This window comes from Neltuma alba, unplaced genomic scaffold (assembly GCF_004799145.2).
Source record: "Neltuma alba isolate B1F8T4 unplaced genomic scaffold, ASM479914v2 tig00013174_pilon, whole genome shotgun sequence".
NCBI classification, from domain to species: domain Eukaryota; kingdom Viridiplantae; phylum Streptophyta; class Magnoliopsida; order Fabales; family Fabaceae; genus Neltuma; species Neltuma alba.
Window position 1 is genome coordinate 18,847 of NW_021637484.1, and position 27,217 is coordinate 46,063.

Sequence of the window (27,217 nt, forward strand, 5' to 3'; positions counted from 1 at the left end):
CAAATAGAACTCGTTAATTTATATATAAGTACTTCTTGTGATTGAATTAACAATGTGTTGTGAATATAATAATATCTTTGTGGATGTCCATATATCTCCCACTATCTCCTATATCTCCTATAGTCTCTAATATCTTCCATTATCTCTATATCCTTCAATTATCTTATATTATCAAGTAATCTGTAGATTCTGTTGAAGGTGTAAAGCTGTGCCTATAAATAGAGGCCATGTATAATGTATTGAGCACTCTTCAATGAAATGAGAAATACTCTCTCTTGTTGATCCTCTTTTCCTCTGTGTGATTCTTCTCTGTCTCTTCTTTATTTATAACACGTTATCCGCACGAAGTTCTAACCAAGGTGCGTATGATATACTTTTCTACCCATCATAATTTCAGAGCATCATCTTTATTATTTTTCTAGGGTATCATTTGCTCTATTCAAATAAAAATACCTCGAGCATCATATATATGGTGTTTCAGAGTATCTGTATTCCTATTCAATTTATCTAGGATAATCTAAGTCATTATATGGAATTAAAAGGATTATCTACCATTGTTTTAAACATCATGTTCCATGGTTATGATTGGAGATTTTTCCCCCTTCTATTTCTTATTGACATGATGTCACTATTTTGATAGAACCCGAAGTTCCAATAGATACTAGCAGTATCCGTAAAGATTTACCATTTAAAGTTAAATGGGCAGAAGCCATATAATTCTAAGTTTTCATCTCATTGTAATTAAATGGCCAGAAGCCATATAACTCAGATTTTCCATTCTTTTCAAATTAAATGGCTAAAAGCCATATGATTTTGATTTTCTGGCTATACAACTTTGAGTTTTTATCTTATGGCTAGAAGCCCCATATATATATATGGGGTTAATTCTCTATTTTTTTAAATGACTTGAAGCCATATATATTTGATACTTTATCTTATTAAATAACTAGAAGTATTTAGGTATAAATTTTCCATCTTATGGCTAGAAGCCATATATATTTAATTACTGTTATATTATTAAATGGCTAGAAGCCATGTAATTTGAATTTTCTATTTTATGGCCAGAAGCCATATATATATAATTTTGTTTTATCTTATTAAATGGCTAGTTGCCATATAAATTTGATTTTTTATCTTATGGCCAGAAGCCATAGATATTTAAAAATTTTTTATCTCATTAAAAGGCTAGAAGCCATATAATTTGTATTTTCTATTTTATGGCCAGAAGCCATATATATATTTATTTTTTTTATTTATATATATCATGTTGAATTTTCTATTTTATAGCCACAAGCCATTTATATATATAATTTTTATTTTATCTTATTAAATGGTTCGCATTCATATAATTTTGATTTTCTATCTTATGACTAGAAATCATAAATATTTAATTTTGTTGTTTTATTAATTGGCTTGAAGCCATATAACATCAAAGTTTTATCTTATAGTTAGAAACCATATATCTTTAATTTTTTTATTTTGAAATTAAACAGCTAGATGCCATGTATCTTTATTTTCTTTATTAAATGGCCTGAAACCATATAGTTTTGATTATGAGAAGGATCATTATATGGTTTGTTTATAAAAGAAAAATTATGACAATTAGAACTATAAATAATGTAGCCCAAAAAACTAATGACTATATAGTGAAAGATGTATTAGTAAAAGAGTTTACCTTTTTCTCTTTATTTCATGTTACATTTAATTAATTTAAAATTTAAGTTTTATTCTTATCTTATTCTCATATATTCTTCACATTCAATTTGATATTTATTAATATTATAATTTCCTATTACTAAATGGCCATCAGCCATTATATTCATGTTATTGAATGACATGAAAATAACAACTTATGATGTTTTTAAAGCCCCAAAGGCTTATAGTTCAAATATTAAGGGACACAGATGATTTTTAAAATATATATTTACTATATAGAGTCTTGAAGACTAATAACTTATAAATAGCCCTGAAAGCTTGTGAATTAAATCTTCATAACTATATAGTTTGATTTTAGTCCTTGTAGATCTTTTCAAATTTTTGTTGGATTTATAATTTTATGAATAAGTTTTGAAGCATTATATAGTATATACAAAGAAGTGAAGTTTTTGAATAATGAAATATCCATAAAATTTTATGTTTTGAAAAAAAAAATATACTTCATAGTTTGAAAAAGCATAACTAAAAGTAAAGTACATCATATAGTGAAAAAAATAATATATGTTAGTTCTTGAACAACTATATATATTAGAAGATTTGTTTATCAAAGGGTCTTAAGGTAATAGCGTAATTGGATTGAAATTTATTATTATATCTAAATTAGAAAGCATTTGGATTTTCAAGTTAAAGATATGTTATTAGCTTGCTATATGCTATTCACTTTATTTGAAATATAGAAATAAGAAAAATATATTTATATGACTCACACTTGAGGGGGAGATTGTTGAAATACAAATATGAATTATGTTGGATAGAATTTGTTATTATTAATATTAATTTCATTCCTTATATCTCATATTCTTTTTGAAAAAGGCTCTAGAAGAGCTAGTAGTGTTCAACCTTCTATGAGTACACAAGTTTTTACCAGTAGGTAAAAGATGAAAAATAATACTCTAGAAGAGCTATATCATAATTTATTATCCTGAAGATAAAATCCATAATTGATAGCATATTTCTTATGAAATATTAAGGTGAAAAATGAATAATATGACATGGTAACAAGAAGTTTACTAATAATTGAGAATAATTTTACAATAAACCAGAAGTTTATGCATTTATAGTTTGGCATGACAGGTCAGATCATCCCGAATCATAGTGATGCAAAATATCATGAAAAATATGCATTGTCATTTGTTAAAAAACCAGAAGATTCTTTAAAAATGATATATGATTCAAGAATTTTTATGTGTTGTTTGTTCTCAAAGAGAACATCACTAGCTATGCTCAAAATCGGATCCGTACAGATTTATAATGTATCAACTTTATATATGGGCCTATTTAGACACCATGTGGACCAAAGTAATACTCTGTAATTAAAAGATGCATCTATAAAATGGTCACATGTGTTTATGATCAACTTGCAACCTAAAGTTTGCAAATATGTTCAGATAATTACATTGAGTACACAAGTTCTTGATAATGAAATCAATATGATTCTTGTTGAGATTGCTAGTGATTGTTCCTCATGTTACTGATGATTATATGCTTTGTAAAAGCTTCCATAAGTAGCTAGATCAGAGTTTATGAGAACAGAATTCCTATTTGAGTGTTGGGATAATTGATTTTATATATTTTTGCACATAAATGCCTCAATCCAACAATGTATTGTGAATTCTCCCGTTATAATTGGCTTTTGGTTAGGAGCCAGACATTTTTTATCTTAGAATGTGCAATATTTATTATTCTATCGTAATAATGCACATAGATATTTTTATCTTAGAATGTGCAATATTTATTATTCTACCGTAATAATGCACATAGATAGATATTAAAAGTAAGTTGGGATCAATGTTGGATAAGAACCTTCTTATTCTTGTTTGCCTCTAAATGAAACAAAATAATGTTTCTAAAAGAGATTTATGGATTCGGGAGATCTACATTGCATATTTCCAATATGAGGGGGAGAAAATGTATAGCTGGAAAAGAGAGCACATAGAATGCACTTTCACTATCAAATGTAGACCCTCAAATATAGTAGTATGAACTAGAAGTTCATAAAGTATTGCATTTATAAAACATTACTAATGTATGCCAGATACAATTACTGACCCAAATGAGAATTTTTAATTCTTATATTCCAGTTAAAAATGCTCCCATTCTTGAAGATATGCTAAAAGCATGAGATTATGATCGGTTCCAAAAGAAAAGAAAAAGGAGCAAATGATCATGATGATCATACTAAGGATGCATGAATTGCAAAAGAGGTTAAGACATAACTCTTTGACCCCCTGAAGAGGTTTAAGTGTCTGAAAGCAACAAAAAGATCTCGATATATTATGTCATAAAAGAAAATAGGATCGATAAAGGAATAAAATTATCGACAATAATTTGATTGATGATATCACATGACAAAGTGAGGATCTTATATATAAACCTGTTATGAGATACAGACAAAAAAATGGTTGGCCAATAGAAAAGAAAAGACACAACATTATAACAGGAGATTTGTGTATCTCTAACCCAAGCACCTGAAGTGTAATGGGCATTTGTACAAGAAAAGAGAAATACAATCTTGTGGTGAATTAAAATTTTTATGTATCTCATCAATCTGGCTGTTTCATAATTTATAAAAATATCTCATATTCGTCTAGAAAATACAGTTATTCACTATGTAGTGAAATTATATGTGAATCCCAGAAGGATTCAAATCTTTGTATAAATATAAATGATCCAATACATGAATAGATATGGATCATAATGTATGAAAATCTTTGAAGGATTTAAGTTTCTAGAAGCATACAATTATATTCTCAAGAACACTATTGAAATAAGTCTTTATATGAGACATATGTGGTTAATATCAACTGAAGGAATGATGTAAGCTTATTCCAACTTGTCTGTTTGTGAAAAGATTTAAAATGAGTCTGTTATCAGTACTATTTATAATGATAATATCAGAACTCCTGATAAGTTTTCAATAGTTGTGAATTACTTGAAGGAAAAAATTTGAAATGAAACCTTTCAGAAGAATACATATAGATAAGTCACATCTATTAAGTGGATGAGCAACATTTATTATATGTTTCATTAGTTGTAAGATCTTTAGATATGGACTAAAGATCGATTTAGACCTCCAGAACGTAATGAATAAACACTTGGTCTAGAAGTACCATATCTTAGTATCACTAAAGTATTTATATATCTAGCTGATAACCTTTCAAAATTCCTACTGAATTAAGCTGATTTAACGCTCTTTTATTGGGTTTATAAGTCAATTTTGCAGGAAACAAAGCCTGAGGAGAGTAAAGAATGGAGAAAGGCTGAAAAGAAGTCATCCGCCGCAGTCTCTAGGAGAAAACGCCGCGGCGGATCAAACAGAAAGGGAGGAGTGCGCCTCTGTGAAATCCGCTGCGGCGCCTTGCTGAATCTGCCGCGACGCCCAAGCTATCTCGGAGGAAACCTGTTCGGTGAAATCCGCTGCGGCTAATTATCACGTGAGCCACAGCGCCTGAGCCACAATGTAATTCTGTAATAGGCGCCGCGGCGCCTGAAGGAATTTGCTGCGGCGCCTGGCCCCTCGCAGCTATGTGTTTTACTTGCTAACTAAAAAAATTAGGGCATATAGAGGTGGATACTCGGTTTTCTAAGGAGAGTTCAACTTTTGAAGCAATTTTGGAGGCTGGCTCTGCTAGGGTTTGGAGTTTTGGAGGCTTGGAACCTTTGGGCTTGAAGCTAGAAGAGATTCAAAGCTTGTAACTTGAATTTTCTGGGTTTCTTTCTTCTTCCCTTCTTGTTTCTGCTATGACTACTAGATACTCTTATAGTTGTAGTTCTTTACTTGATATGTATAGCTAAATCCATTTTTCTAGGGCTATTTTGATCTATTGTATGGATTGAGACTTGGTTTTACTATATCTTGAGTGTTAATGATAATATTCAGTCGTTTTTACTTTGAGCTTAATGCTTCCTTTTGTTTGGCCATCATTTGGATTGATTGATTGATTAGTTTAACTTGAGAAAGTTAAACTAATTCGTGAACTTAGGTAAAAACATGCTAGTCCAGAAATTTAATTGGGTGAATAGATGGTTTGTCGATGGATCATAGATGTATCTGTTGACCTAGCATAGACTAAATGGGTTTTGGTTTTTAAAGTGCAACCTTTTCAAACAAATGCAAGAGATTGCTGTGTTTTAATTGTGTTTGCAAACATTTGGTTTTGACTTGAGAAAACTTAATCAATTCTGTAAACCCAGGCTAACTGAACTTATTGTAAAGCTACTTGAGAAGTAATTAACCCAGTTTCATGAAGTACTTTAGTGAAGAATAACCCTAGTCTCTTAATTGTTTCAAGGTCAATTTGATTTTATACTGCTTTAAACCATTGTTTTCTTAATTTCATTTCACAAACTCTTTTACAACAATTATTTCACTTAACCTAATCAAATACACAATTATGATTTTTCAACTCGTCTAGTCTTAGTCTCTGAAGGAACGATACTTTTTATATTACTTGCGACCCGTCCACTTGCGGTCAAGTTATTTGGTGAACACTAGCCATACAAAATCTGATATATCGTTTGCTGATTAGCATGATATAGTTTTTTATCAACATGAAGATGTTGGAATAGAATTACAAATATTCTTCGTTACTTTAAGGGTGCCACGGAGGTAATATTATTTTATTTGAAGGTACCCAAGACTAATCTTAATGGCTATATATATAAAGTATTTTTGTTTGATCCTCATGTCAAGAGATCATAGCATGATCTACGTGTGGGTAAACCATAAAAGGACTATTTGTCTCATAATTTTCAGAAGATTATGAAATTCATATTCGATGTTTTTACCTCGTTACAATATTTGGAAGGGTTGTTCGTTATATTAGACTTTGCAGGCTCCAAGATGTCAACTGATGTTGCCAAGAGGGGGAGTTGATACATGCTGTACTCTTTTTTTCTTGTCTATAGTTTTGTCCCACTGGGTTTTTCTAGCAAAGTTTTTAATGAGGTAGCATTGCATAGTGTATCAATGAATGATGTACTCTTTTTCTTTCATTAGGTTTTTATCTCACAGGGTTTTTATCTCACAGGGTTTTTCCTAGTTGAAATTTTTTAACGAGGCACATTCATATATATTGGACATCCAATGGAGAGTGTTATGAATATAATAATATCTTTGTGGATGTCCATGTATCTCCCACTATCTCCTATAATCTCTAATATCTCCCATTATCTCTATCCCTCAATTATCTCATATTATCATGTAATTTGTAGATTCTATCAAAGGTGTAAAGCTGTGCCTATAAATAGAGGCCATGTATAATGTATTGAGCACTCTTCAATGGAATGAGAAATACTCTCTCTTGTTGATCCTCTCTTCCTCTGTGTGATTCTTCTCTATCTCTTCTTTATTTATAACACAATGAACATTTATCAAGAATTACAATTTTATTACAGAAGTTTTGGTGTTGTATGTCAATCACATATAGATTGACAAGTTTAATTAAAGGATTCACAAGTCCTCATTAGTTATTTATGGCAAAATTTTTGTAATGAACGTGTTGTCGGTGCTATGGCCACCTTTTGTCGTCAGGGTTGTAACCGCGGATCGAGGTGGCTTTAACCAATTAATAAGGAAAAATCTCATATAAAGCCACCTGAAATAGGAATATTCCAAATCAAGTTGGTAAATTCAACAAATTTCTAATTGGTCCATGAATCTAATTTGGGGATTGTGAACGTTGGATATTTTATTACGTGTTGATGAAATCAAATCCAAACGTAGTACTAAAAAAATCTTAAATAGGGTAATTATTTTGGACGACTTTTCTACGTTGATGAAGCCTCTGGTTGTTAGTATAGGTCAATTATTTCCCACTTAAATGGACTTTGTGAGGAGGAAGAAATTTGCAGCTGGAAAGTATAGATGGACAACGGACGAGAATTAAAGGCAAGAGATTACATGTCATCCTCTCATACCAATTTGAACCTTAACTTTAAAAAAGTATCAACATCTTTTTATTCCTTTAATTACGACATCATTGACCTCAAATGATTTTTTTTTTGTGTGACAATCATTATTATTTTAAAAATTAAACTTGATATGAGAATATTCAATGTCATTTTGCCGACACATAAATTTTAATTTTAACATTTTTTAATGATATTAGGATTAAAATAATACTTTATATAAAATTAAGGGATTAGGATGAAACTTTATACTACCTCCGATCTTTAATATAAGAGCTAGTTGACTAATTTGAGTAGATTAAGAAAATTAGTTATGTGTAATAAATAGATATTATTTTTCCTAAAATATTCTTACTTATCAAGTGTATTAGCTATAACTATAATTATTACAAAGACTACTTTGAAAAAAAATAGATAAATATGATAAACAAAATTGATTAGAGTCTTATATTTAAAATCAAAATAAAAATCAAACAAACTCTTATATTAAATATCGGAAGTAATATAAAATTATGGTTTGCTCTGTCGTGCGATCAACTATGGCTCGCTAGGAACATCATGAGGGCATTTCAGGATGAGAATCTCACAACCTCTGCTATTATCTCGAAGGTTAGAACCTTTCTTGTAATTGAATAACAACGCAAAGGTGTATTAATTCATAAACCTTTCTTGTAATTGAATAACAACAAAGATTTATTAAAAAGTACCACTTTATTATTGTAAATGAATAAAGTTGTTTTTTTGATTAGTGACGAAAATTCCGTCACTAAATTCCGTCACTAATTTGATTTTTTTTTGGTAGTGTAGACAAAACAAATACTGCATCCGATCTTAAATATCATATTTAGTTTATAATACAATTTGTATTACGAAAATACAAATTACAGTGTGGTTTTATGTATTGCACAAAACATAATGAAAGAGTCACACTACATGAAATTTTGTGTTCCAAAATAAAGGAGCAAGAAAGAGCAACTTACAGGGTTTGAAAGGGTTTGCCAGATAGACTACTAGAGCTAAGAGAGGAAGCGGAGGAGGGATGATTGAAAAACCAAACAACATTGCTAACATAATTGATGTAGAGAGACTCTATGTCTATACATGAAAAGGTGGTAGAGAATATGAAGCCAAAGCGTCCTAAGATATTCACGAGTTGTCATGATGTGCCATCTATTATCTCAATATCTCAATTAATGAGATAATAAATTATTTGAATTTAAACAAAATAAATTAAACTATATATTTCTATAATATCTGATAATTAATTAAATCCTGATTTAAATATGATTTAGATTCAAACTTTTTAAATTAAATCATATATTTCTAATATCTAGATTATTTAAATTTAAATTATATTTAGTTCATAAAACCTCTTATTAAATATTTCAACTCATTAATTTTGTTTGTATTTTAATACTACCTTTAGTTTTTAGTATAAGTTTTGTTTGTATTTTAATTTAAGTTACAAATTATATGTTATACTCTTCCAGTCCTCAATATAGAACCTAATTATTGAGTTGATTTTAGTCTTAAATATATAATTATAGTAGTGCAATCTGGGTTGTGTTCACTTTTGGTCCTAAATCACCCGTTTGATCGAATATGCAAATAAATAGAAAAATAAATATATAGAAAATATATAAAAAATAGAAATATATAAGAAATATATATAATATAAAATTATATATTTCAAAATAATAGAAATATATGTTATACTCTTCCAGTCCTCAATAGATTAAATCTCTACCCGAACCTGATGAAAAAGATGGGATCACTTCTTATGGACTCGTTGAGAATAATTTTGATCTAGTTCATGGCCTATTAGAAGTAGAAGGCGCTCAAGGAAAAGCTAACGGATCGTGGAACAAGTAAATACCGTTTTCAATTGTCTCAACAACTATATTAGATTGACTGAAGATGAAAAATAGATTCTAAAGGAGACAGAAACATCCCTTACCCATGCTCTACCTGGATAAATACTTGTATGCCGGGGCTCTTTACACAAATGAAGAGAAGCATATCCACCAACCACTGTTGCAACTTGATTAACTTGTTTGTTCTGTTGTTTACGATACTCTTCTGCAATTTTAATTTCATCAGCCATTTTTTGTCTTCCTGTGCACATAGACATAAAATTCAGAAACCTTGATATGAAATTACTAAACATTTAACAAGGAAATAAGTTGTTTAATTCCTATAGCAATTTAGTAGTCACATAACACAACAGTGCTGGTTACATCATTCCCAAAAACATATGCAAATTATCACAGTCATCTTTTAAGCAACACAAATAGTAGTTAAATACTATGATAAGCAAAATAAATGAAGTCTCAATCCTTAGTTGCGCGCTTGAAGAAGATCAGAAGTTTCTCCCTCTTATTCTTTAGAGCCACATACATTTCCCTTGCAGTTGGCTCTTTCATAAGGAGTGTTGTGCACCAGCCAAATAGATCAGGATCATCAGCAACTTCATCAGCTTCATTAAGGTGCTCTATGATTTCCGCAATTGATGTCTCATAAGCACGTGCTTCTTCTTCTAACCTCCTAGTACGTGCTTCCGAAATTTCTTCATGTTCACTCTGAGAATTAATTTTATCTGCTTGAGCTATCCTGCTTAGTGCATCCACTATTTTCATAGTGGAAATTGGTTTCTTCTTCATGAATTCACCCTTTTTTCTAACCCCTAATAGGCTACTAGGTCGACCCCTACCTGTACTTCTACCCCCACGAATGGTTTCCTGTCTCATCCAGTGTTGCCTCCACTTCCTCCCCTATTGTCATTGAATGTGACGAATTAAACTCCCCACTTATGCTAGTTGATGCCCCTAAAACTTCATCACTATCTCCAGACCTTCTTCCATATCAACTTCAAGTACTCCTTCACTTGGAAGTGTCATGGAATAAGGTGCCCATCACCCTGGTCCAGTTACAGCTACAGTCTCAAAGAGTTGAGTCAATTCAGCTCAAAATTGAAGCCCTATTTCTCTAAATTTCTCATAGTCTGGAACTTCCTGCACATTCAACACAAAAATATTATACATTATACAAAAAATTGTAACATGGGAGAAATTGCAAGCTCAAATAAAGTTAAATGATTACCACTAATTTCTTCTCCCACCAATCATCGGGGGCACTAACAGTATTTCTTTCAGCATCCCACCCCAACCCTGTCTCACGAAGCAGCCTATCCTATAACTGTCACTCCTTTCGCAAGGCATCAAATTTGTTCTTAAATTGGATTTTTGTATAGACTCTCCCAGTCTTTGTAGTGAAGCTATTCCCAAGACTTGCCCAAGTAGGCTTTGCCAAGCTAGTTCCTTTTCTTCCCCATTTTTCAACTTCTTCAACGCACAAGTCAATAAAGACTTTTATGGTTCTTATATCCCACGAAACTTTGACATTTTGTTTACTCATTACGCTATAGACCAATTACAACACTTCAATCATCACAAGTTCAACCCAAAAAGCATGCCATTCAGTCCAGGAGATATGATATAACAAGTATAGTATTTAACAAGTATAGTCGCATGTTCTATGCCATTCATGTCAAGTTAATTGAAGTACAACATTTAGGTCAAAATAATAGATCTTCTGTCTCCAATAACCCACAAATAATTACTTTCTTTTTTTTCCAGCAAAATGAGGTCTCATTAATAATCGAAATCCCAAAATTAATGATGACTTTTTTTTCCAGCATTCAGGGGAATTCTTTTCGGTTAACTGACTAAAATTTGAGTACAACCAACTAATCAAAATCCCAAACAGATTTTGGTTAACCACTCGAATACTGAAAAGAATTCCCCTGACCAATGGGATTTCAAATTAGAATTGGTTAACTGACCAAAATTTGGAATAGAGAAATTGGTTAACTGATTCATGGGATTTTGATTAGAGAAATATGAACAATTTGAGCAGTACAAGCACCCATAATCCAACGATACACACACACAGAGTTTTCGAGTGTTCTGTCTCCAAAAGCACAACCACAAAGGGAAAATAAGATAAAATAATAAGAACAATTTGAGCAGCACAAGCACCCAAAACCAAAAACGAATGCTTTGTCTCCAAAACCCAGATTTCATCAAAAAATTTCCATGAAACGAAGCTGCAAGGAAATTTGAAAACAAAACAAAGATCCAGCCACAAGTAGAAATTAAAAACGAAACACCTCTCCAGTCACAACCCATCACAATGTTGATTTTTCCCATATTCGTATACACACACAAGACTGCTCTATCTCTCCCATTTTCCCATATTGGTCAACAGATTACCATGAAACAAAAGCAAGCAACAAAATCAATCAGTGTCAACTAAGCAAGCAATATATGAAGGTGGGAGGAAAACGAAATGAAGCCAGTAGAAGTGAACACATCATAACCAACCAGTGAAACCAACCTTTGTTTGAAGAAAAAAACGACGTTGGGAGGAAATTTGAAAACACAACAGATCCTCTGTCTCCAGCCACAACCAGCCACGAAGCAAGGAAGAGCAACACAAAAAAAATAGATTTTGAAATATGCAATGAACATATGCTGAATAAAGAGGAGGGACCGAACTGGAAGGGAGGAAAATGGAGAGATGGATGCAATGTGTGAATGAAGAAAATGCATCAATGAAGAAAATGATTATTCAACAGGACACAGCTTACCTGAAACGCTAGATCTAATCAACAGAACTGAACAAGACGACCTGAGTAAACAACCACCGGACGAACTGAACACCGAAGAAGAAGGAAATGGGTCCTGGATGGATCGGGAAACTTGGGGCGCGATCTTGTTTTGGCAAGTCGAGTCCTCATCAGTGTCAAAATTTGTGCGCTCAATGACCTCACTGTGGTCAACAAGATCTGTCGAGTGAAGGGGCGATGGCGAAGGAGTGAGGCAGAAGAGTGTTCTTGTTTTTCACCATTGGGAGCCTTTGACGGGAGTAATTATTATTTAAATGATCATATTTTGCATCTCAGAAGTGACGTAGTGTAGCTTATACAAAAACCATGGTTTGGCTGGCTAAAACCAAGGTTTTGGCTGAAACCATGGTTTTCAGAAAAATCAGGGTGTTTGGCAATCATTAAATCCAAACCTTGGTTTGGGGCCAGAAGCATTTCTGGAGCAATTGCCATATAACTATTGTCCTTTTTATATGTGTGTGTCCCCGGAGGTAGGATATGATAAATAACTTGATAGGTTTAGAATCGGATGATAAAGAAATATTAAAGCTTATTGGGGTAATATTTGAATTAAATTTAGACAGAGAATCATCTTCCCATATTATATTGAAGGGTAAAATGATTGGCAAGAATGTGTGTTTTAATGTGTGGTCCTTATGAATGGGAGCTGGGGATGGGGATCATTATGCATTAATTATTAATTAATTGTTCTACCTTATTATGGCTTCGTTACCAATTACCTACCGATAATGCGGAGAAAAAGGTGGTTACTCAATTTTTAATTTAATTTATCCTCCACTTTTAATTGAAGCGAAACCTATTCCTCCATTATAATAATGCTTTTTCTTTTTCCAGCTTGATTCAATTCATGTCCAATCCAAGGATTTGCCTCTCTTATTTCTAATTCTCTTTCGCCCTTTAAATCATAGCATTCTCTACAATGATCACTTCGTTATATTTCTAATACTGCCTCCTGTGTTTATTATAAATTCAAAGAATTAATTTTCTGGTAATAAATAATGAGTTGAAATTGGTTAAAAGTAATAAATAAGTTAGAAATATATTTTTGTTCCAAGATTATGCCTTTATAATAAATGATAAAAATGATGAAAGAGAATGCATAGTAAAATGGGATAAGAGAGAGTTTGGCAAATGAGAGAGAATAAATAATTAAAAAATAAAAAAAATTTAAATATTAAGACAAATCCAAATTAAAGCTCACAAACTGGACCACACCCCTTACCAAATTTAATACTTATAAATAAAGCTGAAGGGAGTATATAATTAAAAAAATTGAATACTGAGAGATTTTTTTAAACCATGAAAATTGACTACCATTAAAAAAACCCAATAATAGAATTAAAAGGAAATATAATATTTTTTTTAAAAATTATTTACATTGAAATCACCCATTTATATAAACTCTCTTAATATGTATAATCAGTATGGATAGTTTAGAAAAAAAACAGGACAAGTATATGGTATAAAATATATTAAAATTTTATATTTAACTTATATTTGGTACTAGGAAAATGAAGGGAAAAGAAAATTTAATAAGCTTGATTTAAAAAATTAGAGAATTAGAATTTTAAAGTTTTAATAAAGAAGAATCTCAATAAACTCTCTCGATGAAGAATTAATATCAGCCAAACCCTAAAAAATTTTAAAATTTCATTGTATCCCCTTGACTAAAATTTATTGTATGAGAAAACAAAAATATCCTTACTTTATTTGAGTTGTAAATCACTAAATTCTTATTATAAATAGTCAAATTTGAGTTGTAAATCTTTATAAATTTCATGGGTAAATGAATGAACAAGTTAAATTTCATGATTCATAATAAGAATTTGACGGTTGCAACAAGAATCCAACTATTTGCAATATAAATTTGGCTGCCGAGATTTCATTGAAATTTTTTCTTTTAAGAAAGAGAAGATGTAAAATAAAAAATAATAAAAATTAATTAAAAAAATTTTAATCCCACTTCTTCAATTTTGTAAATCAAACTCATTAAATCTTTTTCTCTTCTCCCCTTTCATTTTCCTCCTACCAAATGAATCCTAAATTCGCTCTCATGTTACGGAAGGAAGGTTGTTTCATATACAACTAGAAACCTAACAACTTAAGTTGTGTGTCTTATGCACTTTGTATTACTTTATTACATGACTAGGATTATCTTTTTAATTGCCCAAGTGGAAGAGAGTACGATTTTTTTTTTTTGGTAAGGAAAGGGGCTTAAAGCCCAAAACAAACAAAAATTACAGCAAAAGACAAAGAAAACTATCTACCCCTCTCATAAACCATTCCTGTACGATCCGCAAAATGCAACCAGCGAACCTTTTCTTGAACTTGAGACCATATCCGAATATCATCATCAAGAGACATGCCCAGGTTAGCCAAGGCATCAGCACATTTATTGCACTCACGTGGGACGTGAACCACTCTCACTTGCCTAAGCGGAAGAGAGTACGATTTTGATCTGCCGACTTTGTGCATTTTCAAAGGCGAAACGGCTCTCGTGACTCAGTGCCCAGATTTAGGGCATAATAAAAGAAAAACCGAGGATTTGAATGTACAGGGGTCATACAAAATGGCCACTCCAACCTATGCGACATAAACTCAACAAAGGACCATGTCAGAATCAGTATAAAATACCACGCGTTTGTGGATAATGGAGTCTCTTCTAATTAAACAAATATTTTGCACTCACATTCTCCAAACAGAAAATTGTTATTTACTATTGTAGTTTATTATTCAATTCTTCCTAGCCATTAGTCAATGAAAAAAGATTAATGGAAATACGGAGGCCCCTGGTGTATTAAAAAAATACACACTCACTTAAATGATCTAGATTGTATTTTAAAGTTTATTTTTTTAAATTTTAAAAATATTATTTTTTTTCAAAAAAATAAGGCAACTGGGGGAAATAGGTGGGGGAGATTGACATTTGGTTTCCATGTCAAATAAATTATTAATATTTTGCTTCATTAAGCATGTGATCTGTTTGAAATTGACAAGTATAATACATTGTATTAATAGCCTTTTTAATTAAAGCAAAAAAGTATTAATAATTCTCTTGCAAAAGACCCAAATGTCATTCTCCATGAAATTGTAAAATATTAAAGTTAATCCATTCTAATTGATCGATTCATCATTAGAATGCTAAATTTACGGGGAAATTGAGTCTTAAAGATACAGAAGTAAAAGTAAGAGGAAATTGCAAAAAAAGACTTTAGAATTGTAAAAACGTAGATAGGGACCCTTGACAACTTCACTTTGGGTTTTGATAAGAATAATATGCCCTGAAATTGTCAAAACCCAAAGTGAAGTTGTCAAGGGTCCCTATCTGCGTTTTTGCAATTCCAAGGTCTTTTTTTGCAATTTTCCCTAAAAGTAAACTATATATTTTTAATATTTTATTATACATTTTCACACTTACTTGACGTCTAAAAACAAAAATGAAACAAGTCATTTATCGTTGACTTCAGAAAAAAAAAACTACCTTTTTTTTTATATTAGGTAAATATCCCACTTTTGGTTGTGTCCCCCAATCTGTTTTTTGTCAAATTATTAAATATGTTTCACTCCACCATTCTAGAAAATTTTCATTTGCATCCAGTTAATTTTTTGAAAAAGCAAAACATTTATATTTAAAAACATTACTTCTAACTTATATTCATTGTAAAAATAGATGTTATCAAATAAAAAAATTTAATAAACATTTTTAAGCTTTCAACAATAATTTTAGTCTTTATATTTTAGAAAAAATATAAAACAATACAGTATTTGATTATTTACTTTTAATATTCACAAATAAAAATTTATTTCTGTCCAAATAAATTATTTTCTTGTTTGACTTGAATTTGGTCATACTTTCAGTTTTATATAACGTATTTTTCCTCAAAAGATATAGTGAAAATTTTATGATAAGGAATTTCACTATTTTACAAAACATATAAATAAATTTTATTCCACAAAAAATGAAAGATTATTATACTAATAGTTAACATTTATTATATCACTTTCAAAACAGTATGTTATTTTTTTATAATTATGTTTTCGAGTTTTTAATAAATTTTATATCTGTTGATAACTAAGGTTCAAAACTTTGCCACCGAAGTACTTTTTGCGGTCCATCCTACCCACAAGCACATATTAAACATTTCTGAAGTGTTCATGGGGTAATGGGCCATTAAAAGAAAACTAATATTATGTCTGTATGTTGTAAAGAGGCTGGGAAACAACACACACACACGCACACACATTTGCCCCCGGGAAATGAAATAAATTATACTCATGCACAGCGAGACCTTTTGGGTATGTTTTATATTATACTACCTCCAGTCTTAAATATAAGAGCCAATTGACTAATTTGAGTAGATTAAGAAAATAAGTTAAGTTATTTATTTATAATAAATATGTGTTGTCTATTCTAAAATATCATTACTAATCAAATTTATTGGCTAGAAGTATCGTTATTAGAAGGACTATCTTGAAAAAAAATGAATAAATATGAGAGACAAAATGAATTGGAGTCTTAAATTTAGGATCAAAATAAATGTCAAACGAGGTCTTATATTAAAGACCGGAGATAGTACATAGATTACAAGCTAACTTTTCTAATATATCATTTAATAATTTTTGTATTTGCTGATGGGATCTACCCTACAAAGATGCCAACAAAAAAATCCACCGGGACCTTAGTTAATAAATAAATTGTTTGGAATTTTGTATAGAACACCACCACCAAGAAATCCACAAAACAATCACAATTTTTCTTAAAAAGTGAAAATTGATTCAGAAAATTTTTTATGATCCATGATGCCTCATTACTGGCTAGATTCTAATTAAGTTGTTATCCAATTTAAAGATTCCTGTTTGAAGCAGACTCGGCCTCCACTGGAGGCAATCAGGCAAATTGAGCATGCTTGTTATAAACAAATTAGGAACAAAGAGTTGGTCCAAGTTATTAGACAAAACAAATCTTGATCAAATGGATAAAAACAAATATTAATATGTTCGTATATGTCCACTCGTAAGTTAAAGTAAATTTGTGAAGATATAAGTAATATATATAGTCATAGTTTATATTGTTAATAATAAATTATTAAAATATATTAATATAAAATTAAAAAATATAGAATATAATAATTATTCAGATTATCATGACTATAAAAATTGCGTAACAAACATTCTAGAAATAAAAAAAAAAGAATTGTATATAAAACATCAATGTTCATGGATATGTACTTGCCAATATTTGGCTAGAAAAGGAAGGCTTATAGGATGCAATGTCTTTCTCAGACTCCTAGTGGAGGCATAAGGCATTGGAGCATCTCTGAGAATAATAAAAATAGAAGTGAAAGCGGGAGTGGAAGGGGGGATGAATCATCTTATATTATTCTTAACAATATTTGTAGGTATTTTTCCTTTATTCTTTATAGTCTAGTGTTATTATGCAATTATTAATTCAACCATAAATAAATAAAATATTTCAACATCGATGTGCTTCATGACGAGAATATGTTCCTTGAGTTACGTTATGTTGGACTTCGTTCATAAAAATACAGAAGGAATCTCCAAGGAATTGTGATAGACTGTCTTTATATTCGTTTCAAACTGTTAGATTCTCATGGTAGTAGGTAATACTGCATTCTTATATATTTATTCTTAATTTTTTGGCCACATTTATTCTTAGTTAGTCTAAGCGGTAGAAATGTTAGATTCCTGTATCGCTATTTATGTATATATGTCAAGAGATTTATTCTTCAATTTCAAAATTATAATATTAATATTACTTATACTATGGTTACTCATTATTGGGATCACCTTTCTATGATTGCCAACTCTATATTATCATCATCACCGTTAATATTATTGCCTTCAGTCATAAATAAAAGAGCTAATTAGATATTTAATTTGATCGTAAGACTTTAATTCATTTTATTTCACATATTTATTCATTTATCTCAAAATAGTCCACATGGTAATTGTATATGTTAAAAGATTTATGTTGTAATACACATGACTAACAAGGATAGTTTGGGACAATATCCATTTATTACAAATAACTAACTTAACTAATTTTTTAATATTTACAAATTATTTATCTAGTTCTTATACTAAGGACTGAAAGAGTAGAGGTAAGTCCTTACTTCAATCCCAGACTTGAACTGTTTCAACATTAAACCCAATTGCTGCATCAAATGACAAAATAATTCGATCAATAACTAAATTAATGGGTCCAAAAAAAAAACTAAATAATTAACTATACATAAGGAAATTTAAACAGCATATATATAGACTGTCCCCACAATCATGCATAGAACCGCATAAATTGAATACAGTGATTATCCTCTCAAAGCTAGTATGAAACAGCATCTCCAAATATCAATTGAAGCCACACATAAATTGATTACAGTTACACTAACTTAAAGAACAAAGATAAAATTGCTGGTTCTATGCAGTTCTTGATTAGGCAAACTATGTCATGGGTCCTATAGTTTCAGTCAAGCTCCGTGCAGGTTCCTAGGGTTTGTTTTTTAAGATATGGGTCCTTGTAGTTTATTCTTGACCTTCTATCCAGTCCTAACATTAGAGGCAAATGTTTTAAATGCATTAGAAATTAATAACCCTACGGCCTAAGCAATTGGGAAGTTGTTTGGATTAAAAAGGTTGCTCACTAAGCACACTTCAAAGGCACATTAAAACAAAATGAATTCATTCGACTTCAAAGTTCAAGCCTGTGCCATGTGATTGTGTGCTTAAATTCACTCCATCATGATGAAATACAAAGGGGCCAAGCCCAAACACGTAGACCAAAACCCTAAGAAAGATAGCTACCCCGGCCCCAAAAAACAAAAATGGAACCCGTGTTTATGGGGGTGTGCAGCTTTCAGTAGGGGTGAGCAATAAACCCATTACCCGCTAGCCCGCCCATAACCCATGAATTTTTTGCCCATTTAAGCCCGCCCAATTAGCCCAAATAAGAGATTATAAACGGGCGGGCTTAAATGACGGGGTAGCCCATTAAACGGGTTGGGCTATGGGCAAGGTATTGGGCTGCCCATACCCGCCCATTTAAGTTTTAAGTTTTTTAAAATATTTTTATTCTTCATTTAATTGATGATATTGTTTCTCATTCATATTTTATCAAACCTTCATACTTGTCTAAGTTTTTATTTTATCCTTTAGGTAAAAGTTGGAACTTTCAAAGTTTATGAGACTTTATGATTGGTGACTATTTTTATGATTTTATCAGACTTTAATTGTTTGCGAATCTAAGTGAGGTTGTGTGATTGAATATGGTTAATGTTATTTCATATTTGATTTGCTATTTGGCATGCAAAATTTATTGACAGCTTCATAAGGTTACATATATAAAATAATTATACTGAAAAAAATTTAAAAAAATAAATGGGTTACCCCATAACCCGGTCAGCCCAAACGGGCTGCCCCGTAGCCCATTTAATATGGGCTAAATGGGCTACTACCGGGTTATGGGTTAGCCCATGCCCATTTATGAATAAATGGGCGGGCTATGGGCTAACCTTCGGGTTAGCCCAGCCCGCCCATTGTTCAGTCCTAGCTTTCAGAGTTAAATTCAAGACCCCCGCAAGCAGTGTTTGGAAAATAATAAAAGTGCTTTTAAAAAAATAGTTTTTTGTAAATTGAGGTAAATTTCTCTACATATTTATTTTGTATGCTGTAAAATTATTTTTAAAACCATGATTTTATTTCCGCTCAAACACTCCTGTAATCGATATCACAATCAATTTAGAAGAATAATTTGATTCCAAGTATAATTCATCTGAAAGGTAATTAATACTTATTTTTTATTTTTATTTTTGTAATTAATGTTTAAATACAACTTTTTGTGTTTTTCTGTTTTCTTCACAGTTTCATTTAAAATGATTAAAATTTTTTTAAAAATCATTGTGGAATATTTAATTAGCTAACTATTATTTTATATTTTTGATAATTAGTTAAAGTGACATATTGTAAATTGGAGGGAGCACACCTAGGTTTCTTTTTTATTGAGCCACTTGATCCAAAGTCTTCGTAATGACGCATGTCACGCGACTCTTGCTTTTGGTGCTAATGACGTACAAAGTGGTTTTAAAATTTTTGTGGGTCTCATTTGTCACTTTGACTTTGTTGCATTCGCTTTTTAGTTTATTTTTAATGTAATACTTTATTTTTTTCCCCTGGAAAAAGATGTATTTTGCAAATCATAAAAATATTAATTCCTCCTTTAAGCTGACATTACTGCATTAAATAGTCTCTACCTTTAATTAGTGGAAGGGACTAGTTTCTCAACACATGACAAACTAAGATTGTTCACATTTAGTATCAAAGAGTGTATCCAATAAAATTGTTTTAATAGAACTTTTATATATATATAAGAAGTGGTATTTTTTTCCTCTCTAAAATACATGTATTTGGAGGCTTGGTTTCAAATATTCATCCAAACAGAAATACTTTATAAAAAATTCACGGAAAAATATAATCCAAATAGTAAAGAATTGTAAGTAACCAATTGGAAAACAATCAAAGCCTTCTTTAAATCATTATTACTTTAAAAGAAAGCATAAATGTAAAACGTATAAAGTCAAACCTATTATAATTATATTTATAAAATATACTCTATGGCCCTTGCGTATATCTCAACTTCATTCTTAATTCAACAACATATCAAATCCTCATACTTCACTTGCAATCTACATTACATATGAACAAATGTAAGTAATATAAAACCTCTCTTATATATTATTCATTCTTATTTTGCTAACTGAAGTTATAAGCTAATACATGATTTAACAAAAACTAACCCATGAGACTAGATTATCCCTTTCAAGGTGTGGCCATTGTTGGTCCGATAGTGATTCAAACCAAAATTGTAGTGGGTAAAGGACAGTGTAGCACGCAGAAGGCAAGAGCAAGAAGCCAAAAAAGAAAAATGGTGGATAATGTGACGTGAGAGGTAGATGAAGGAAAAGGGAAATAAAAACCAAGAGGAAGAGGCGGCTTCATGTGTTGGAGCGAAGTAAAAGAAATACAAATCTACATTTAGATTTTTTTTAAATCAAGGTACAGATTTATTTTAAAAGTTTCCATGTAGGAGTGTTGGACGTCTGAAAATTTTTTTGATATAAATTTATCTTAAAAATTTAAAATCATAGTAATTTTGTCTCCCTACTGTTAAAAAATTAACGTTAACCATTAAAATAGTGACGTTAACCGTTAACATTTTTAATAGTAGGAAACAAAATTGTTATAATTTTAAATTTTTAGAATAAATTTGCATCTAAAAAGACTTTTGGATGGGATAAATTTGCATCTTAACCCGCCTTTTTAAGTTATTAAAAATATTTTTCTAATGATATTTTGTTTGTTTTTTAAAATCAAAACGTAGATGTATTTATTTTAAAAGTGATCCAAGTATTAAAATTTGATTAGATATAGCTAATATCCAAATCATTTCATGGGGTTATTAAAAGTTTTTACTTGTTATTTACTATAATATTACCACACACATCCAAAACAATTCTTTTAGTAAGGCATTTCATTTGATGATGGTTTACAATTTTTTAAAAATATTTTATTAAAATGTAAAATTAATTTTAAAACATAAAACCACTTTCAACAATATTTTATATATTCTATATGTATATATGTTCTAGATCATAATTGACTCCCCAAGTCTTTTGAAGAAAAAAAAAATGTTCCAGTATACACGTCACATGCCCAATTAAAAAGACATTACATCATCAGGGAAAAAAGACATTGCATTTAATACTGTTATGCCTATTAAACAAGACTCATTAGTAACAGAACTCGTGAAAAGCACCCAAAACTCATTCTCTTTAAATCGTCTTAATGTGATCTAGACAGTGTAGATTTAATATTTTTTATTTTAATTTCTTTGAAATAATTATTTTAATAAGCATATAATCTGAAATAAAAATAATTTCTCGACTATCACTTTTTAAAAAATAATTTTATTTATTTAAAAATAATTAACTAAAAAATTTTATTTGGACCGTTCAGATAAGATTTGAGCTGTCATCCAGGCAACCACTTGTTTAGTCTAATCTTTTTTTTTTTGAAACAGAAGATATTCTTTTTTTTTTTAACGTTAACAAGACATTCTAATACGCAACTTCATGTAGCTATGATCCTTTATTAAATTAATCAATTGAATTAGTCAGACGGAACGGGTTGATTTTTATAAGACGCTGATATTGAAGAAGAAAGAGCTTATCCATATTCAAGTCAACAGCAAGTCACAGCCATTAAACCCAGTACCCACGTATGACGTATCCACCAAGACTCGGAAATTAATCATTTTCTTCTCTATTTATTTCTTATGTATGAAAGCTTTTGTTGAAAATAAACAGAGGATCCTTCTCTTCAAACCAGAAAACAGAAACTTCCACAGTATTGAGGAAACCGACCATGTCTATCACCATCTTCATGCTGTGTTTGTACCTGAACATAGCTTATTCCGACAAGAACATGAGTGATGTCGGATTCATGTTTGGTGGATTCTTCAAGTTGGGAGGAGCCAGTGATCAGGAGCTCAAAAATTCCAACATGTCAGCACAAGAAATACATACCGATGGCGGCCTAAGTGAAGCTGGGCAAGTCTTTTACAATCTTCCTCTTCAATTCAAGAATTCCAATACTACTTCTGTCTTCTCTTTCTCCACCACTTTCATCTTTGCAGTAGTAACCACCGATCCTAGATTTCACGGCCATGGACTCGCCTTCGCTATCTCGCCTACTAGATTTATTCCTGGAGCTCAGCCAAACCAATATCTTGGCCTCTTCAATTCCACCTCCGATGGTCAAAGTTCCAATCATATTGTGGCAGTAGAGCTTGACACTGACCAGGACTTTGAGATTAGTGATATTGATGATAACCATCTTGGCATTGATATCAATAGCCTGAAATCCGCCAATCGATCTTCTGCAGGTTACTATAATGATCGTGGTGTTTTCAGAAGGATAGATCTCTCAAGTGGAGAACCGTTTCAGGTTTGGGTTGAATATAATAGTACGAATCAGAAACTCAGCGTCACAATTCATCGAATAAACATGCCTAAACCTGAGACCCCTCTTGTCACGCTGAAAAGAGATCTTTCTTCTTGTTTCTCTGAGTTTATGTATGTTGGATTCACATCCTCTAGCGGGTCAAATTCATCTCATTATATATTGGGTTGGAGTTTCAGGATGAACGGTCAAGCTCAGGAGATTCATCTTTCTCGCCTTCCTGACATTCCTGGACTTTTAGATCCAAATGACATGGGCGGAGGTGGGAGAGTCCACAAGAAAATATTGATAGCTATATTATCACTAGTGGGTGCGGTTATCTTTCTAATCTTGATCTATGGTGTGGTTATGATTGTAAGGAGAAGAAAATTTATTCAAGTTCTTGAAGATTGGCAAGTCTTGTATGGGCCTCATAGGTTCACTTACAAAGACTTATTCATTGCAACAAAAGGGTTTAGAGAGGGCCAACTTCTTGGTAGAGGTGGTTTTGGCAGGGTATACAAAGGAATTCTACCATTTTCCAATGTTCAAATTGCAGTGAAAAGAATTTCTCATGATTCAAAACAAGGGATGAAAGAATTCGTGGCAGAAATCTCAACCATCGGCCGTCTGAGGCATCCAAACTTGGTAAGGCTTCTTGGCTACTGCAGAAGAAGAAAAGAACTGTTCTTAGTCTATGACTATATGCCTAACGGAAGTCTCGACAAGTTCCTTTACCGATTGCCCAACAACAGCATACTCAACTGGAAACATAGATTCAAGATCATCAAAGATGTGGCATCTGCACTCTTATATCTTCACCAGCAATGGGTTCAAGTTGTTGTCCATCGAGACATCAAATCAGCCAATGTACTGATTGACAATGACATGAATGCTAGACTTGGAGATTTTGGCCTCGCCAAGCTATGTGACCATGGAAATGATCCTCAAACATCCCGTGTTGCAGGAACTCCAGGCTACATAGACCCAGAAATTGTGCATAGTGGAAAATCAAACACAGGTACTGATATCTATTCATTTGGGGTTTTGCTGTTAGAGATTGCTTGCGGAAGAAGGCCGGTCGAAACTCAGACTTCGCCAGAGAAAGTGTTGTTAATCGAATGGGTTTTGGATTGTTGGGATAAAGGAGACATTTGTGAAGCAGTGGATAGCAGATTGGGGGGTGAATATGTGGTGGATGAAGCTAAATTGGTGCTTACACTTGGCTTGCTTTGTTCACATCCTATTGCCTCAGCTAGGCCTACTATTTCTAGTGTTGTGCAATTCTTAGATGGAGATTCTCAGTTGCCTGATAACTTATTGGATTTAATCAAGTCTAGAAATTTCGGTGGTTGGTCTGGTCAAGCCAGTTCTTCATTATCCTCCAATTTTCCTACTGACCAAACTTCTATTGCTTCTTTGACTTTCACAGAACCATTTGCGTCCTCCGGCCGCTAATACATTAAATATGTGTAAATAAAGAAAATTATAGGTACGGTCTGTTTTTATCTTCATTTACTTTGACCCTGCCACTATTATTTGTTGAAAAGTCTTTATCGCCCGTTTGGTTTATGGAATCAATGAGAATGTAATGTAATGTAATAGCTGGGAATGGGATGTAATGCAAAAAGGATTACAATGAAATTGTTTGGTACCATATTAAGAATGATAACATTAAATTGATTACTTATATTTAATTAAATAGAAATAAAATTGATAGGACAAAAATGCCCTTGCACAAATAAAAATTTCTTGAGTTCACTGCTTATTTCATTGTCCTCAACCACTGCGGCAACACTCACCCGTCACTATGACCCCTCTATCACCCTTCATCCTCCCTCTCCTCAAATGGGAATGATCATTCCTCCCTTCTACTTCTACCATTCTCCCTACTCATCTTCGTCATTTTTGGCGAAGATTCCAGCCACATCAGAAATCTCCTACTGTCTATATCTCTATTTTCATTCTTTTGCTTTTACTTTTTGCTAGCGCTAGTACATTTTTCGTTTTCATCTTTGTGATGATGAAGCGAATAGGAAAGATGAAGATGCCCAGTTCATTGGTAGAGGAAGGAGGAGAAAAGGTCGCCAATGGAGGAGCGTCACTAGCGTACGGGTAGACATGGTTGAGGAAGATGACGAAGAAAGCAAGGGCAATTAATGTCTTTTTCAGATTCACACACGTTGTAATCCTCATTCTTTACTAATATAAGTGTAATCCCTATTACCTCATATAAAGTAATCATGATGCAAATCGTAATCCCCTTTACCATTTAAATGTGCCAACCAAACGCATGAAAGAGGTCATTGCATCCGCATTACAGGGAATCTTAATGCAACGCATTGAACCAAACGGGCACTAAAAGTTCATTCATTGCATGGCTGTTTTCTTTTCTAATTATATCTGATTGATTTGGAAAAACGTATCCCATATAAAGCCACCTAAAATAGGAAAATGTCAAATTAGATTGGCAAATCCAACAAATCCTACCCAATAATTAATGATTTAAAACTGTTTTACCCATTAATTAAAAAAGAAATTCACATCTAATCGTGTATTCCTACCCAATAAAAAAACATTGCATTTAACACTTAGAAAAATCAAACATGACCCACTAGTAGCCGCACCCACTAATTACCTGCAACGCATGACAACGTTTTCTGCGTAAAAAGAATCTGGGCCGCTTGGTTGCTATTTTTTTAGCCAAGAAACATAGCATATTGTGCTCACCTTAATAAAATGTTTATTATTAATAATATATCCTACGGTCTTAGTTAATAATTACCTTTTGAGAAAACTAATTTGTAAGTCCTTGTGGTTTATTTCAATTTTAAATCAAATCCTTGTAGTTTTTTTTTCCAATTGAGTCCTTGTATTTTGATATGTTAAACCTATCCATTCCTAAGGTTAACACTGTTAATTTTAAAGGCGAAATAATTTTAATATTTCATTTTTAATATGTCGATCAGCCATGTAAGTATAATGTTGGCCACATCATCCAAAAGTTAACGGTGTTAACCCTCAGGGAAAGATGGGCTTAACAGAACAAAGTACAAGGATTTGATTCAAAAGAAATGAGCACAATAATTTGATTTAAAATTGAAGTAAATTATTAGGATCTGCGAATCTGTTTTCCCATTATCTCTTTCAAACAATTATATTCTGTCGTTTCATCATTATTTTCAAATTTAAGATAAAGCAATTATTTAGTTTTACATATTTTGACATTTTGCCTTAACACTTGTAAAGATTTAAGGGGAAAAAAAAAAGAGAGGACAAATAACTTATACCCCGCATGTTAATATTAACGAGAATGGTAATGAGAGGACAGAACTGTTTTAAAAAAACTAAATATTAACAAAAAACCCTAGGATATAATATCAATAAAATATTTTATTACAGGTCAGCGAGCAAAATATATGATGTTGTTTGTTAACGAAAACTCAGTCTATTTACACGGAAAACGGTGTCGTGTTGCCGGTGAAGGAGAAGCAGCAGAGGGAAATGGTAGAGGGGAAAAGCCAGGCGCTGTTTGTTTAGTCTACTCCTATTTTGTGGAAATTTTTTGACCTTAAAAAGACATTCACACATGAAACTTCCCGTGGCTATGATCCCTTCCCAAACGAATCATTTGAATTAGTCAGACGAAACGAGTTGATTTAGAAAAACACTCACATTATGCATTAAGGAAAACAAATAAAGAAACTGACCGTAAACCCACGTATGATGAAGGACATACTTGACGGGTCAAAATTCGGTCTCCATCTTTGGACTACCAGCTACCTATCAGAGATCATCCATGGTCCTTCCTAATGCATCCAATTCATATCATCCTCATCCTCAAAGGAGAGGACAAAATAACCATTGTCCAAATCCCTGACTGAGAACTCC

At 31.8% G+C, this 27,217-nt stretch overlaps 1 protein-coding gene across 1 annotated transcript; it reads left to right on the forward strand.

Annotated features, from left to right (window-relative positions):
• Nucleotides 1-22,691: 22,691 nt before the first annotated feature.
• LOC114735038 (L-type lectin-domain containing receptor kinase V.9-like) lies at nucleotides 22,692-24,870 on the forward strand. Its single transcript, XM_028922687.1, has one exon. It carries the CDS (start codon nucleotides 22,751-22,753, stop codon nucleotides 24,782-24,784), a length of 2,034 nt encoding a protein of 677 aa, XP_028778520.1. The 5' UTR covers nucleotides 22,692-22,750; the 3' UTR covers nucleotides 24,785-24,870.
• The last annotated feature ends 2,347 nt before the right edge of the window (nucleotides 24,871-27,217 follow it).